This window comes from Phyllostomus hastatus, unplaced genomic scaffold (genome assembly GCF_019186645.2).
Source record: "Phyllostomus hastatus isolate PE091 unplaced genomic scaffold, TTU_PhHast_1.1 phas_contig_210, whole genome shotgun sequence".
NCBI lineage: Eukaryota > Metazoa > Chordata > Mammalia > Chiroptera > Phyllostomidae > Phyllostomus > Phyllostomus hastatus.
Window position 1 is genome coordinate 5924228 of NW_025333737.1, and position 15533 is coordinate 5939760.

General features: G+C 58.6%; 1 protein-coding gene across 5 annotated transcripts in view; it reads left to right on the forward strand.

The window, feature by feature from the left end:
• Window positions 1-499: 499 nt before the first annotated feature.
• Window positions 500-15533, forward strand: part of RHBDL3 (rhomboid like 3) — a 48529-nt gene continuing 33495 nt past the window's right edge. For 3 of the 5 annotated variants that reach the window (XR_006785474.1, XM_045837480.1, XM_045837482.1), the window contains exons 1-2: window positions 500-922; window positions 2483-2506. Coding sequence is in view for 3 of the 5 variants with exons in the window: in XM_045837480.1 (XP_045693436.1) it covers window positions 812-922; window positions 2483-2506 (135 nt within the window). In the remaining 2 variants the exon portion in view is untranslated. Of the gene's footprint in view, window positions 923-2482; window positions 2507-10211; window positions 10306-15533 lie in introns of those variants that run through there. The other 2 variants (XM_045837481.1, XM_045837483.1) reach the window with 2 other exon arrangements.

Sequence of the window (15533 nt, forward strand, 5' to 3'; positions counted from 1 at the left end):
ACTTTTTAATGAAGAGAGACGGAGGGTGATGGCAATCTCTTCCTCTCAGCGTCCGTCCCCCAATCCACTTCCAGTTAACCCCGAGGTTGCCAGAGTAGTGAAACCTCCTGCCTCCTTCACGTGTCTGCTGCCTCCATCTAACTGTTTGCCCCGGTGGCTCTCAGGAGTGGACACTGCACCCGGCTCTGGCCCCCCGACCCGCTCACCCCCGGACCCGTGCAAAGAGACAAATCCGAACCCCGGGTGGAGGCTGCTAGTGACGGGGCCGGAGGCGGCGCAGCCCCAACCCCGTCCCGGGAGGCGCAGCCACTTGCCTGCCAGCCCCGCCGCAGCCCTCCGCCCTCCCCGGGCCGCCGCGCTCTGACCGATTTGGCCCGGGTGGTGGCGTCTGGGGGAAGGGGGCGGGGGACGGCGGTCCCCCGGAGCAGCCCCGCCCCCGCCTGCGCGCCGCCCGCAAGGAGTCCGCGGGGAGGAGGAGACTCGGGCGCAGAGCGGGGGCCGCGGGAAGCGGGAAGGGAGCGCGGGTGGCTGCGGGGCTGGGACCGGCCCAAGGGCGCCCTCGCCGCAGAGCTGGGTGTGGGGGCCGAGGCGGAGCCGGCGGGCCGCAAGCGCGGAGAAGTTTGGCTGCGGAGGGACTGGCGTCCCCGGATCTCGAGGCGGCAGCGTGGGGCCCGGGGCGATGGGGGCGGGCGCGGAGGCGGCGCGGCGCGCACTGAGTCTTCCGAGCGGCGTGGTCTCCGCGGCGCGAAGTTAGCCTGGCGCCCCGGGACGAACGCCGCAGCCACTGGCCGTCCCTGGGCCGCGCTTCGGCATGGGCGAGCACCCCAGCCCCGGCCCCGCAGTGGCCGCCTGCGCCGAGGCGGAGCGCATCGAGGAGCTGGAACCCGAGGCCGACGAGCGGCCGGCGGCGGCGCCGGAGGACGTGAGTGCCCCCTCCCCCGCCCGGGCAAACTTTCTGGGGGGCACTAGGAGGAGAGCTGCCCCAGACTCGCCTCCGTTGGGCAACTTGCAGGTTTCAAGGTGACGCGGGAGCGGCCGGGATTGGCCGGGTCCCCGCGGGCGGGAGGGAGCGGAGGGACCGGTCTCCCCCAAAGCGCGAGCGCCACCCCCTCCCGGGCTCCCGCGGCTTCCCTGCGCGACACAGCCCCCGCCGCTGCTCCGGGGACCCATCGGCCGCTGGGGCCCCTTCCCGGTGGCTGGTGCAGTGCCCGGGACACAGCGTTTTCCCGCAGAGGCGGCCGCGTCACAGCAGCGACTCTCCTCCCCTCCCTTTCGCGACCTGCGGGCTCTCCGAGCCCCGGGAAGGGGCGGGCGCCGCAGAGTCCCGGGAGCCCTGCACCGTGGACCGGTCTGACGACCCCCTTCTCCGCTCTGGGATTAGCTCCTGCCGGGCACCTGCCCTGTCGCCACGCGGACTGAAATTCAAACTGGCAGGTCTCCCCGAGCCCGGCGGGAGGAGGGACTGGAGTGCCGGGAGCGGTTTCGCTCCCAGAAGGGGGCTCCGGAGTCCCAGACGGCGACGGGGCGGGCGACGGCCCCCTGGCGAGCGTGGGGAGGGGCTGCCCCAGAGGGCTTCCCTTCCGGCTGCCGCTCGAGCTCCCCTCCTCCCCCCTTGGGTCCCGGGAGTCCTCTGCGTAGCCGGCACTGGGGAGTCCTGGGAACTGGAGTTTCCCGAGCCCGGCCCTCCCGGGGTTAACCTGCACTTAGAGAGGGAGAATTGGGCAGACACTCGGCCTGCCCGGTCGCTCGCTCAGGGCGGGAATGTGGAAGTGAAGCCAGCCCCCCCCACCCCCACCCCCACCCCGCCAGCCCAGCCTACCCAACCTAAGCCGAAAGACCGAATGTCTGAATGTGCTCTTGGGGGAGCTTAACATCTTCCCTCCCTTGGGCTCCCCTAGTTAAACCTCTCCCTTGTTTCTGGCCCCAAGGCCCTGGTAGAACCTCCTGTCCTCTTCACTTAGACTCAGCACATTGGGGGCGCCCCTTCCTCCCGAGCTGCAGAGAACATGCTAGTGTTTGTTCAGGGTCTCTGAGTAAGGGGTCTCTGGGCTCCCAGCAGGTCGAGACCACAGCAGCAGGTCCAATGGAATGGCACCCTGGCATGCATTCCCTGGCCCGGGAGCAGAAAAGGATGCACGCCTTATAGTTATTAGAGGTTTTTAGAGGCCCTTGGACAGAGCTGGATGCCTTTATTTAGTCATTATTGAGACTCACTCTTGTTCTGCTCATCCTCTGCCTGCCTGCTTTGGAAGGAGGGACACTCCTCCCCCCTCCCCCACCTGAGTTCCCTCCCTTTGCTCAGCACAGACTCATCTGGGGGGCTCTTCCCAGGTTCTCCCTGGTCTCTTGTCCTGGGTCCCTGGCCCGGGGAGCAGCTGGGAGGCTATGTCAGGAATGGGGTCCACGGAAGCCTTGGTGATAAGTGTGTGTTTCTTTCTTTCTCTCTCTTCCTCCTCTCCTGCATGGCCTCCCTCTCTGCCAGCACTGGAAAGTCCTGTTTGATCAGGTATGTGAGCAGTTAATTCCCCCCCCTTCCTCCCAGCCCTCCCCCATATCAGTCTCCCTGCCCTGCACTCCTGAGGTGCTGACTGGGGTGGGGGTGTGGCTTAGTGCATGGCGGAGAGGAACTACCTGGTGCTCTCCAGGTTTCAGGAGGGAGTCCCCCCTGAGACATCCTTCCCTCCCTCCTCCTCCAAACTCCTCTTCATCAGAGCTGGGTTTATACCAGGTGGAAATTGGGCAGTACATACTGAAATTCCGGGGTGGTCTCGCTGTGCCAGGGGATTGCTGTCGGGCCTGGGGAGGGAGGGGAAAGGCTTAGGTCGACATCCCTTCTTCTCCTCTACCCCCATCCTCAACGATCTGTGGCCACCACTGAAGACAGATTTCCGCCATCCTTGAAGGGTTACTTGCAATGCGGGCTCTTTTGAAAGCTGACTCACGTTTTTCCGGCAGGAACGTAGGGCAGGCAGGGTGTGGGGTAAACAGAGTGTGGTTGTTTGCAAAACCTAGAGTCCAGGTGTGGGGAACGGAGTGGAGTCGGGGGCCGCCTTTGGAATCCCAGACGGGCATTTGACATGCAGCCGCGAAGTGGTTCTCTCTGCTTAGTACTCGTGTTGAGTGCCGCCGTGTATTCCCCTCTCCTCCTCGTTCCATGGTGCGGAAAGAGAGTGGGCGAGAGATGTCCCAGGGCGGGGCGTTAGTGGCCACCATGGCCCTGGGGCGCAGGGATTGTGCCATGAAGTCTGGGCAGCTTTAAAGGGGCCAGTCTGATGGGGTCAGAGGAATCTGTTCCATTGGGAGGAAGACAAAGCTGAGAAGGTAGCTTGGACCAGGCAGACCCTGTCCTGCTGGAGGCAGGGGAAGCCTTTGACCGTTTTGAAGCAGCTGTGTTACGGGATCCAGGCCACCACGCTTTGGGGAGATTCTGTGCGGTAGTGGGGCGGAGCTGGGGTGGGCTGCTGGGAGGAGAGACACTAGCTGGGAGCCTGCTGCGGTGCCTGGACACAGCAGCTTGACTTGGGAGATGACAGCAAGAATGGAGAGGAAGAGGGACACGGCGACAGAGAGTTGGAAGAGCTGACCAGACTGAGCAGGTGAGCTGAACCGCGTCCTGATTTTGTCCTGCATGACGCGCTCCCATGTGTATAGTGCGCACCCGTGCCTCAGTGCAGCCTGTGTATAATGCGCTCCCGTGGTACTGCCCATGTTTTTCCCTCAAAAATTTGGGCAAAAAGTGCGCGTTATACACAGCAAAACACCGTGTATAACTTTGAGATCTGAATTTAGGAGGAAAAGGAAAAGGCAGGGTTCGGGCAGAGGGGTTAGCAAAAATGACAGCTTTGGTCTCAGATAAGTTCAATTTGAGGAGCCAGCTAAGTGCGGACGCCCAGGTGGGACCAGAGATGCGGAGTTGCGGCTTAAACGACACGGTGGGCCTGGGGGGCGGGGATGTGGGGTGTCACCCACGTCCACACGAGGTCTGGCTGTGGTTTGGGGAGCGTCCGGTGGCTCCTGTCCTGAGGGGCGGCGCATCTCTCCTTCTGCTCCTAAGTGCCGCCCACTCTCCCTCAGCTCCTGAGAGTGCAGCAGCTGCTGGCCTGGTGCCCTGAGGCAGGCGGGAGCCGCTTGCTGCCACCGATACCGACCAGCAAGCTGCCAGCCCTTCACACTTCTTGTCAGATTTAGAATCAGAACCTAGAACACAGTGTATCATTCTGTTTTTCTCAGTCTGCCTCTGTTTTTCTCATTTGATTAATTTCCCTTGCTAATCCTTGGGTGTGTGTTTACATTTTAAAACAAACTGTTTAGATAAGTGGAGGAAAACTTCTAGTAGGAAGCACTGGGAATTAGGGGGAGCCGAGAGAATGTGGAGGTACCTAATATTATTAGTGGGTGGTCTCTGCAGCTTAGTTTCTGCCACTGGAGGGAGGCCCTGAGTGTCCCAAAGACCGTCCCCCTGCCGCTGGGAAGGCCCACGCAGAACCTGTTCTGGACAGGCAAAATCCAGTCTAGGAGAGAAACTCCCCAAACTTTCTCTGAACAAACCATTTTTTCCTCACAAGTTCTGCCTGCTCTGCATCCCTTAAGTAGCCTTAGAAGCCTGTTTTTGTCGCCCCCCTTCCTGTTGGTGCTTTGTGTTGGGGGAGCAGGGCCGGACCCCTGGCAAATACCCAGCCCCTCTGTGCTCATCCCGTTGCTCTGTGAAGCCAGCCCTGGGCCATTCCGCTGGTGGGGCTAGACGAAGAGTAGGTATGAAGCTTCACAAATGAACACGTTCTTCTGAGCCTGCATAAAGGTAGGATTTGGTGATGTTGAACTTGGTGCTCTTAGGAAAGAACACTGGGCTGGGAGTTGCAGGCAGGCCCTGGACCTCGTTTCCCAGAGGTCAACGGGATGGAAGGCTGACCCCAGTTAGTCCTCCCCTCCTGGATCCAGGGAATACCGGTGGTCGGCTTGTTTCAGACTGGCGTCTGCTGGGACCTTTTTCCAGGAGTCAGGGCTGGAATTGAACCCGCTGCTCCACGTCGTCTAGTTCTGCAGCACATAGAATGGCTTTGACGCAGCATGAAGCTAATTGGATCCCAAAGGCTGGAGGCTGAAAGTTCGGCCCTATGTGCTCACCCCTCAACTAACGGGCCAGGATGCCCTTTGTGGAGTTGGGAGGTGAAGGAAACAGGTGACCCCAGTCCCTTGGAAGCTTACCCAGCCGCTCCCCCACCACTCTCTGGGCATCCGCCGGGCCCGCTCCAGCAGGTGTGCAGCATCAGGTGTGCGGCACGTCATCCTCACTCTCCGTCTTCCGCGTGGATCCGAGAAGTTACAGCAGTCAGGGAACCTGGAGATCACCGCTCCTCTCCCCCACCTCCCACCTTGCCCCATGGTTTTATTGATTGATTAATTGTAGATAGAGTGAGAGAAAGGAAGGGAAAGAGAGACATCAATTTTGTTGTTCCACTTATTGATGTACTCGTTGGTTGATTCTGGTATGTGCCCTGACCGGGGATTGAACCCACAACCTTGGCGTATCGGGACAGTGCTCTCACCAACTGAGCCACATAGCCAGGGCCCACGTTCCATGTTTTTGTTTCCTATTTTAAGTTCCGCTTGAAGCAATTGTCTTTTCATATCCTTGGGATCTTAATGGTTCTCCTCAATACTAGATTTTAAAGTTACCATAAATATTAACCTGTTGTTATAGTGTAATATCATGGTAAAATAATGTCATATTTTTTTCTATAGTTGAACCTGTTGGGCTTTTTCCTTCACGATTCCTTCCATTGCTTCGGGCCTGGGACAGTCTTCATCCCTTTTCAGATTTCATAAATACATGCTTCTACTTTCTCCTACTTTTTCTATGACGTAGGCAGGGGGAAAAAACGATCTGCGGTAACCCTTTACTCCATCCAGAGCTTACTCCTCTCCAGTTACACCGGCATCACTTGTTCAGAAACACTTCCTGTATACGTTGTTTGAGAAATGGTATCATTTGGTAAATTTTTATGGGTGTGTATATTACTTTTACATTTTATATATATAAATATTTTAGCTTCCTGATGCTGTCCACTGATATGTACAGCTTTGCTCGGGGAGTGTGCCTGTCAGTGACTGCTCTGTGCTCATTCTGTAGCTTCCTTGCAGGTGCCTTTGCTACGGGCGTGCTTTGGTAGCCTCCCTTGCGGCCCCTTCCTGAACTCCAGGGAGGTGCCCTCAAGGATCCAAGGTCAGGTGGTGGGTCAGTGTCACAGGTGGGGCCGGAGCCTAGCTAACCCATACGGGGCTCCTGGGGCTGGAAAACCATGTCCAGGTTCACCCTCCAAAATGCCTTCAAGATCAGCAAATGTTTAGTGAGGTCATGTTTAACGACCTTTTGTGTTTGGAGTAGAGTTCTGTTCATTTACACAGCACAATTGCTTTCAAGTTCAAACAAGCAAGAGGGGAAAGGAAGACTTGAAAGTGACTTGACCGTATCTCCCTTTTTCCCATCCCATGGGAAACAGGCATTTCCCTGATCCCCCAAAAAGACCCCCCCCCCTTGCTGATCTCCCAGAAGGAAAGTGGGCAGGTCTTCACTGTAATCATTACATTGTAGCTGTGAAGTGCAAATATGTAGCAGCGACCAGAGCACAGTGCTGCTCAGGTGGGTTGCCAGGGGGGGAACCCTGGGTTTGGAGTCAGATAGGCCTGGATTCAGCCTTACGGATTTTGTGGTTGTGATGAGGGGCAAATGACAGTAACTCACTAAGCCCCAGTTTCTTCCTCTTTAAAGTGGAGGTGATCATCTTTAACTCCAGGGGGGCTGTGGGAACTGAAAGGAAGCAGAAGCTCTCTTCATAATATCTGATGAGCCGCGGTCATTCGCCAGCTGTCTCTTGACTGGGAATCAGAATTTGCTGGGAAGAAGCACGAGGCTGCTCCAGAGACCCAGGTCCGCCCAGGAAAGGCAGCAGCCTCTATACACCAGCTCCTTCCCAGTCCAGGCTCCTGGATAGAGAGCCACGTCTGAGCCCAGAGGGTTTTCCTGCTGGCTCTGCCCGGCCCCCTCCCCTCCAGCCTGGAGTCTTTCCCTGGCCTGACCCTGAAGCCCACCTCTTTTGCAGCCCTTCTGTGGCTTAAGGGGGTTCTGGTTGCTGAAAAGAAGTCCAGGTGAGACTGCTGCATGGACTAGTGAGCAGCCACAGAGAAAACCCCTGTCCCAGAGACAGGGGCATTGGCAGCAGCCCCCCAGAACACACAGCAGCAGAGATGAGTTCCCAGGGAGGGACAAAGCTGCGGCCTTGACTGGAGCCCTTGTCTGGGCCCTGTACTTCCAAGCCTCTTCCTGGGGCTCTGGAGGCTATGACTTCCCTCCACTGTAAAGCCAGCTTCCCTACCCCAGCAGCCCTGTCACTCATTCTGAATTAACGCTTTTTATTCCTGACCACCCCCAAAAATGCATTAGATAGCAGTTGGCCAGTGGGGCGAAGGGCTCTGAGATCATATGCTGTCTGGTTTTGCCTGCCTGCCTGGCTGCCTGACACATCACAGGTGCACACGCATTCAAAGGGACAAGTCAAACTACAGCCCCTCACGAGTTGTCCTGGATTCAAATCTCCTGCAGGAGCAGACCCCGACCACGGGGCTGCCTCACTCATGTCGGCCCCTCTGGGGCTGCTGCCACTTCAAGCACCACGGAGTATGAGAAGGCCGGCAGAAGCATCTTGTCCAGTCCGTTCGCTGGTGCAGTCGTGTCAGAGCTGGGACTAGAGCCCAGCTCTGACCTGCACCAGACCTTGCAGACACCCATTCCTTTACTTGGCACCATGAGTGGCTTGGGCAGGAGACAGGACACACATCTGGCTCAAATCCCAGTGCACCTCCTAGCGGTGTGACTGTGGGCAAGCCTCCGTCCCCGTTTCCACACCTGTCAGCTGCCCAGGATGACAGGAGCTGGTGAGGTGGTGTGGTGTCCCACTTGGCAAAGCACATGCACCTGGAAAGGGTAATTGTTATCTTCTTCCTGAAACGTGAAGAAACTAACTGATTTCAAAATAACCTCTGACATGTACTAGTTCTAGGTCTTGAGTCAAAGTGTCCAGATCCCCAATCTGGGGTTCTTTCTCCCTGATTGAGCTGACTTCTTTAGGACAGGAGATGGAAAACCACATTCCCCTGAACTTTCCAGAGAGAAAGAAGATTTTGGACCAAGGCTGCCTGGGGGAGTGTTGATGCCCACTGGCCTGTTCCCCCGCAGGCAGAGGGTAAAGGGCAAGAAGGCTGGGCCCAGGGCAGCTCCTGTGTCATGGAAATGAGTCCATGGGTGGTACCCTGAGCTGGTGGTAACAACACACCCCCACCGCCTCCCCCCAATATACGCCCCTCCTGCCAGCTCTTTTGAAGCAAGGCACAGGTTTGCATCGGAAACATTTTGAGAGAGCTAACATTTTGAGAGAGCTAACGTTGAATGTTTACATATGTGCTTGTATCATTTTAATCTCAATAGCCCTGTGAGGCAAGTGGTTCTGTCCCCTTCACAAAGGAGGAAACTGAGGCCCAAGGGGGTGGGGCTTGCCCAAAGATACAAAGCAAATGAGGACCCTCTGAAGAGAGGGGTTGGGGGGGTTGTCTGTGAACAAGGCTTCTGGGTGACTTCTGGAACAGGGCCGAGGGCCATGGGAAGAGAAGGGGTTTGCTTGGTGACCCTCGTCCTGCCCAGCCTGCTCCTGGTCAGGGGTCTGCCTCCCTCTCCCTCCTCCTCCCTGGGGTCCCTCAGCACTCTCTCTTTTCTGGGGCACCAGAGGGACCCTTCAGCACCTTCCAGGAGGAGCAGAGGGAGGAAGTGGGTTTGGGCTGAAGGGGAGGAGATGGGCAGATTGTAAGACCCCCGCTTCCTGCTCACACCCGCTCCCACCTCTCCCCGCTTGCTGCTCCCCTGGGACTCCTGCATTATGGCTGTGACTCGGCTTTGGTCCCCAGGCAGCTGTGACAGCTGTGACCTGTGACGGGATGAGTCAGCATGGGCATTATTATGCTTGCTCTCAGGGACCCAAGGGACCTGGCTTTGAGTCACAGCCTCCAGCTGCCAACTCAGAGTCTGCAAACCTCCAAGGCCTTCCTGGTGGGGGGCAGGGCAGCTCTGAAAGAGGAGGAGCAGGGTCTTGCAGGAGGCTCCCTGTGCCGTGGAGGGGCACGGCCTGGTGGACAGAGGTGGCCCCACCCAGGTTCCTGTGGGCCAGGGGACGGCTGAGAGCTCTTCCTTCCCTCGCAGCCAGCTGTTGAGAGAGGGGTAGCTTTCTGGAAACATGCTGGGTGTCCAGCTGCTCAGCCTGAATTCAGGTCAGGGCGCTTGCTTCTCTGTGGGAGGGAGGGTGTTCTGGCTTCCCCTGTCTGGGAGAGGCTGCTGGAGAGGGTGAGCGCCCCCCCCACCAGGCCCCTGACGTGGCAGCCGAAAGAGCAGAGAGAGCAGCACTGGGGAGCCTGGAATCACCTGAGCCTCGCCAGCTGTCAGGGGCCTGGCCTGGCCGACTCCCAGGGGAGCGCCAGAGCCCGAGCGATCCGTGCGGGCAAACCCAAGGACAGGAGGGGTCCGAACCTGGCCTTGAGGAAATGGTCTCTCTTCTTCCTAGGGAGGCTTTGAGGTCTTGGAAAATTCACTCCCAGCTCCAACTTGGAGCTGGCCAGATGGTGTGTCACTCTACTCACCAGGAGTGCCTTTGGGCAAGTTGTTTGTCTCTGTGTGCCTTGGTTTGTGAATCTGTCAAGTGGGACCAATCACACTTACTCTAGGATTGGTGTGAGAAGTAACAAAAAACACTTGTGAAAATCAGTATTTCCCAAGTCAGGGGAATGGGGGGCAGTGGTTCTCCCTATGGGGTGAATTACTGTCCGCATCGCCGAGGAAGGAGAACTGGGAGGGAAAGCCGCTGCTCCTGTAACCTCGCCCCCTGACCTCGCAGCTGCAGGCCCAGACCTAATTTACGGGGCTGTAAATGTCCGTGGTGAGTGTGCTCTGGCCGTTGGGCGGGACAGTTCTGCTGCCCGTAAACCCTGGGCAGCCTCGTTAACTCGGCTGTGCTCACAGGCTGGGTAATGATGCCAGGAGCCAGCCAATGAGCCTTGGTGAATGCTCCCCACCCCCACCCCCGTGGGGAGGGGCAGCTGCCTGCACCTTCCCCAGTCCCAGCACACAGGCCCTGTGGTCATCCCCGAGGGCTCTTTCTGGCCTGGTGGACAGAGAAGAGACAGTGACTGGGGATGGAAGCCTGCCTTCGATTCCAGGTCCCAACCTTCCAGACCTGACAGTCATTCACCACCACGCCACCACAGGTGCTGTCTTTGGGGCCCTTGAAAAGGGCCCAGGCCCCTCTCGGAGATCCAGGGCCCCTGTGGATCAGCGAGAGGGGGAGGGGCCTCCTGGGAGAGAGAAGGGGATTCGAGTGCTGGGAGCTGGGACCAGATGTGCAGTGGTTCTGGAAATGCCGTTTGTGCAGAGCACACACACAGGGTGGGTACAGAACAGATGCGCTCCTCTCTCTCTCTTCCGCTTCTCTGCTGCTGGATGGTTCGGAAGCCGCGGCCTGGCTGGCTGCCCTGCGGCGGGAGGGAGGAGCGGCGCCGCTGTCCTGGGTGCTGAGCCGGCACAGCCCGGCTCACGCGGGGCTGTTCCCAGAGAGCCCAGCTCAGCGCTCTCTCCCCGGGCCTGGCCTTCCTCCCACCCTCTGGCTGGGGTCGAGATCCCGCCGGCTTCTAACTGCTGGAGGACGTCGAAGTGTCAGCTGCCTTGGGGGCCCGTGCCCCTCATGAGATGGAGGCAGGAGGCTGGCGTGGAACCACCCGCAAAGGGGCCCGGTGTCACAAAAGGGAAAAAAATGCCTCAACTAGGATGGACACATGCATTTTTCCCTAAAAAGCGTTCGATGGAGTGTTGCTATGGAAAAAATACTGTGGTATTCTTTCCCAAAGTTTGGGAAATGCTGGCTGAGCAAAATCAGACAGGTTTCTCCATTGTAAAACCTTACGGAGCTCTTGATTTGGTTTTCTGCATCATGCCCTTCCAGGAGGGTTTCCCAAACTTAGGGGGTCCCAGAACCATGATTTCGTGCACCATCTCGGGCCTGGTGTTCCACAAAACGCACACTGGGGAGCCCCTGGGCCACTTGTATTTCACGCACCTGAGCAGGACAGAGCGACAAGGGAGGAGGGCGAGGCTGCACCAGCTACCCGCCAAGGAGGGGCCCAGCGCTGCCTCCACGCCGACCACTCCCTCACTGTGTGATCTTGAGCCACTTTCTTTCACTCTCTGCACCTGTTTTCCCAGCCACAGATTGAGTGTGACACCTGGCACGCAGTCAGTCCTCAGTAAACCCCTGTTAAATGAATGAATGAGAGGGTTGAACTGGGGTCTCCCAAATTCTTTAGCCAATGGCAGAGCGCAGCCTCTGGGCCTCTGGACCGGTTACCAGCTGTGCGGGCTTGGCCAACTCAACTCTCCGGGGTGTTTCTCCCCTGCAAAATGGGGCCGTAACAGTATCCACCTCACAGGGGTGTTACTAGGTTTAGATGGAGAGGGGTGATACAATCTATCGTGGAACTTGGGGCCGTTGTGAGACTGAAGGAGCGCTGTGACGGCCGTGCTCACCTGGTACGTGCGAACCAGGGCCGCCCCAGGCAGGCCAGGACGCAGGGCAAGGAGGCCTCGATGGGCAGCGCCAGTTCCCAGCAGGCCTTCTGCAGACACGGCCCCTGCTGCGCTGTTCGCCCAGGCAGGACGCGCGAGGGCCCACGCGTGAAACAGCTCAGAGTGCTGCCACTCTGGGGGGGTGCTGGGAATCCCCTCTCCCCCCACTGTGCCTCAGAGGTCCTGTCACAGCCCCTGGGACTCTGCAGAGGGGCTCAAAAACCTCCCTAGGTCAGGGGGCAGGGAGAGGGTCCTCCTGGGACCCGGGACTGGGCAGGTGATCGCCCTGGAAATGCTGTTGGTGCAGATCACACGTACAGGGTGGTTCCTTTCAGCTCTCCTGGACCGTGGGTTATGACTCTCTGACCTGCCGCCCCTCTCCCCAGGGTCACCAGGTGACAGCACAGACCTCACCCCCAACACCTGCGACCCCCCCCCCCCCAGTGTAGAGCCACCTCATCCTGATTCTGAATGTCCCATCACCCTTTGGTGCAGAATAGATCAGCTACCCCCACGGGCTGTGGGGGTTGGGCTTTCTCCTTCCCCATCCCCCGTCGGCACGTGCTGGGCCTGAGGGCTCAGGGGTTGGGTGCACCCCCTTACGCCCCTGGAGAGGACGGTTCCTGCCACGTGATTGATGGAGAAACGGAGGCCGTGTGCCGAGTGATCTGCCCAGGGAGGCACAGCGCTGGAGCAAGGGTTCCTTCTGGAACTCTCCCCACTCCTTGCCCCGGAGAGGGGGGAAGGGCCCAAGCAGCAACAATACAGAAAGGATTTGGTGGGTCCTTTCCCCAGCCTCGGCCGTACGTGCTCTGGGAAGGGGTCCAGGGTGGGATGTGTGGCTGACCGGGTGTGAGGCCCCAGGCTCAGGGGATGACGTAGAGGATTAAGGGGCCAGAGGGCTGGGTGCTGGTGGGATTAAAGTCCCCTCAGAGCCTCTCCCGGCTCTTTTCAAGGCTGAGGCAGGTGGGCGGGAGCCGTGCGGGGCAGCCCCTCATTTTTGCATCTCCCCCTGCCGCCAGTGTCCTTCACTCAGGCTGAGTGCGGACTTGGCCTCCCCCTCCCTCCACCGCACTCTCTGCCCTATTCAGGGGGCAGCTGCTGGGATGCTCACAACTCCTGGCTCCCCAGGGGGCCCCTGCCTGCGGCCCATCCACCACCCCCAGCCCAGCCCTGGGGGGGCTGCCTCCGGCCCACCCAGCCAGACCTCTCACCCCGAGAGCACCCCACTGCCGAAAGTGGGCGAATCCAGGCCGTGGGGCTTCGAGGACAGAGAACTCTGTATCCCCAAAAGTGCTAGTGGGATCTCATGCCCCATAGCTGACCTTGAAGGGAGTGTGTCCCCAAGGGCCAGCCAGGGCCCCGTCCCAGGGGTGCCCCGAGCTGTGCCGTGACGGCGCTGGACTGCGGGTGACCCTGGGCCCTGGAGAGCGCTGCCCTGCGTTTGCTTCACCCACTGTGACCCGAGGGGACACTGCCCTGCTTGATAGATGAGGTGATTATGGCTCCAGATGGTGACCCTAAACAGCACAGACTAGGTCGTGGCAGAGACAAGATCAGGACTTTGCCTTGCTCCTTGCAGCCTCTTTCCAAGCTCTCCGCCTCCCTCCTGGGCAGTGGGTCCGACCTCCTGCTACGCACACCCCTTCTCTGGGCCGCTCTGTGTGTCCTCCCCTGGGCCTCCCATCTCTGTCTCCCTCTGCCTCCCGCCCGGCCCTGTGCCCCGTGCTCACTGTCAGCCTCCGCTCTTGTCCTCGTTTTCCCAGGTGGTTTGGAAGGTGCCCTGTGTGAGCTGGTGGAGCCCAGGCAGCTGGCCCCATCCTGCCTCTCCCCACTAGTCACCCCCCTTCGTCCCTGAGGCCTCATTATTAGGGTAGCGATGACCCCCATTGTCTGGCCTGTCTGGCTCTGGCACTGAAAGGTAGGGTTTTGGCAGAGAAGGGAGGCTCGGCCTCATTCCAGCGCATTCTCTACAGCCCGGAGCCTGTATGTGCTTCGGGCAGGACTGGCAGGCCGTGGTGGGGGTGGGGGCTTGGGGAGCCGCAGGGCAGCCCCTGTGACTAGGACGACAGCAGGGAGCCCGGGAGGGGGGAGCAGGGAGCAGGTGGTTCTTTGTCTGGAGCTGGAGTGAAGGAGAGGGGCCCTTGCCTGATCTCAGCCCCACTGCCCCCGCCCCCCCAAGCCTCGAGGGAGCCCCTGAGAGGGGTTTGGTATCTGCTCCCATCAGATGCAAGGCCGATGGGCTTCCTCCCCCCTGGACTGAGGCAGGAGAGACCCCTGCTGTGCAGGGGGACCACTGCCCTCCAGCAGTGCTCACTGGGGGCAGAGGATGGATTTTCCCAGGACTAACCCCCACTCTCATCCCCCATCAGCCCACCCAGCTCGAGGGCCATGTGCAACTAGGCCGGGCCAGTGAGTCCCCCAAGGGGGATGGGAGGGGCCCCAGGCGCCAGAGGAGAGGCCCTTCCTGCTGACCCGGCCACTCTGCCTCTCCGGGCTTCACTTTCCCGTTTGAACAATGAGGTCACAACCGTTACTTTTTGAGGCTCCTTCCCGCTTTAACTCTCTGTTTAGAGTGGGCCTATGAGACTCCTAGAGCCCCTCCTCTCCTGGGTCAGCACTCACCGGTTTGATCCTTAAATGTTGCTTCTGAGCAGCAGGGCAGCCCTGGGGGCCGAAGGTCAGTGGTGACAAGAGGCAGCGGCCTGAGTGTGGCGCCCCGGCACTGCCGATTGCTGCCCTGTGCCCGTCTCCCGGGCCTCTGTTTCCTTATCTGTAATATGGGGTAATAATAGGACCTGCTGCATATGGTTGTTACAGGAAGTCAGAGAAATGTGTGGCTCAGTGGTTGAGTGCTAGCCTGCCAATCAAAAATCGGTTCGATTCCCAATCAGGGCACATGCCTGGGTTTCGAGCCAGGTCCCCAGTAGGAGGTGCAAGAGAGGCAGCCACACATTGATGTTTCCCTCCTCTTTCTCCCTCTCTTTCCCTCTCTAAAAATAAACAAATAACATCTTTAAAAAATAAGTGAAGTGCTTAGAACAGTATTTGGCCCCATGAAAACACAACACATATTAAGTATTTTTATTCTGAAAGGCTTTGATGAAGCAAGGGTGGCTGAGTTTTCTGAAACCCTCTGTCATGCGAACCACAGAGGTATCATCCCTGAAACCCTGGTGTTTGGGGTTGAGGGTGGGGACCCACGCAGAGTTTTAAGCAGGCCTCCTTAGCGGTGTCCTCTCTTGTTGTGCTCTGGAGAGAACTGGAATAGCCCCTGACTGGGGACTCTTGGCTGTTTCTCCCGGATTGCCTGAGAAACGCTGCGCACAGAATCAGCCTTTCTCCAGTAGTCCTCATTGACCGTATCTAGAAAAGGGGGAAACGTGGGTTTGGTGCTCTGGGCCCCCTTGTCACGTACGCGGATGTCGAGGCGTCTGATTGCCTTTTAAAAATCTCAGCAACCCAGGCAGCATCTGCGGGCCACCGAGAACTTGAGGAGGGAGGCACCTGCGAACACTCAGCATCCACAGGAGACGGGTGGCATCTCCACCCAGCAGGGTGGGCGCTGTGGGGGGACGCTGAGTGGGTTCTTTGAGGAAAGGGGGCTATGGAAGAGGGACAGAAGGGTTGTGGGTTTCTCTGGGCGAGATGAATAAAGTTCCTTTCTGACTGAACTGATGAGACTTTCCTTGAAAAATTAGCACCCATCTATTCATACGAACATCCACTTTTTAAAAATATTTTATTTTATTTATTTTACTTTTAGAGAGAGATGAAGAGAAGGAGAAAGAGAGGGAGAAAAATGTTGATGTGTGAGAGAAACATCCATCAGTTGCTTCTCGCATGCCCCCAGCTGGGGACCTGGCAGGCAATGCAG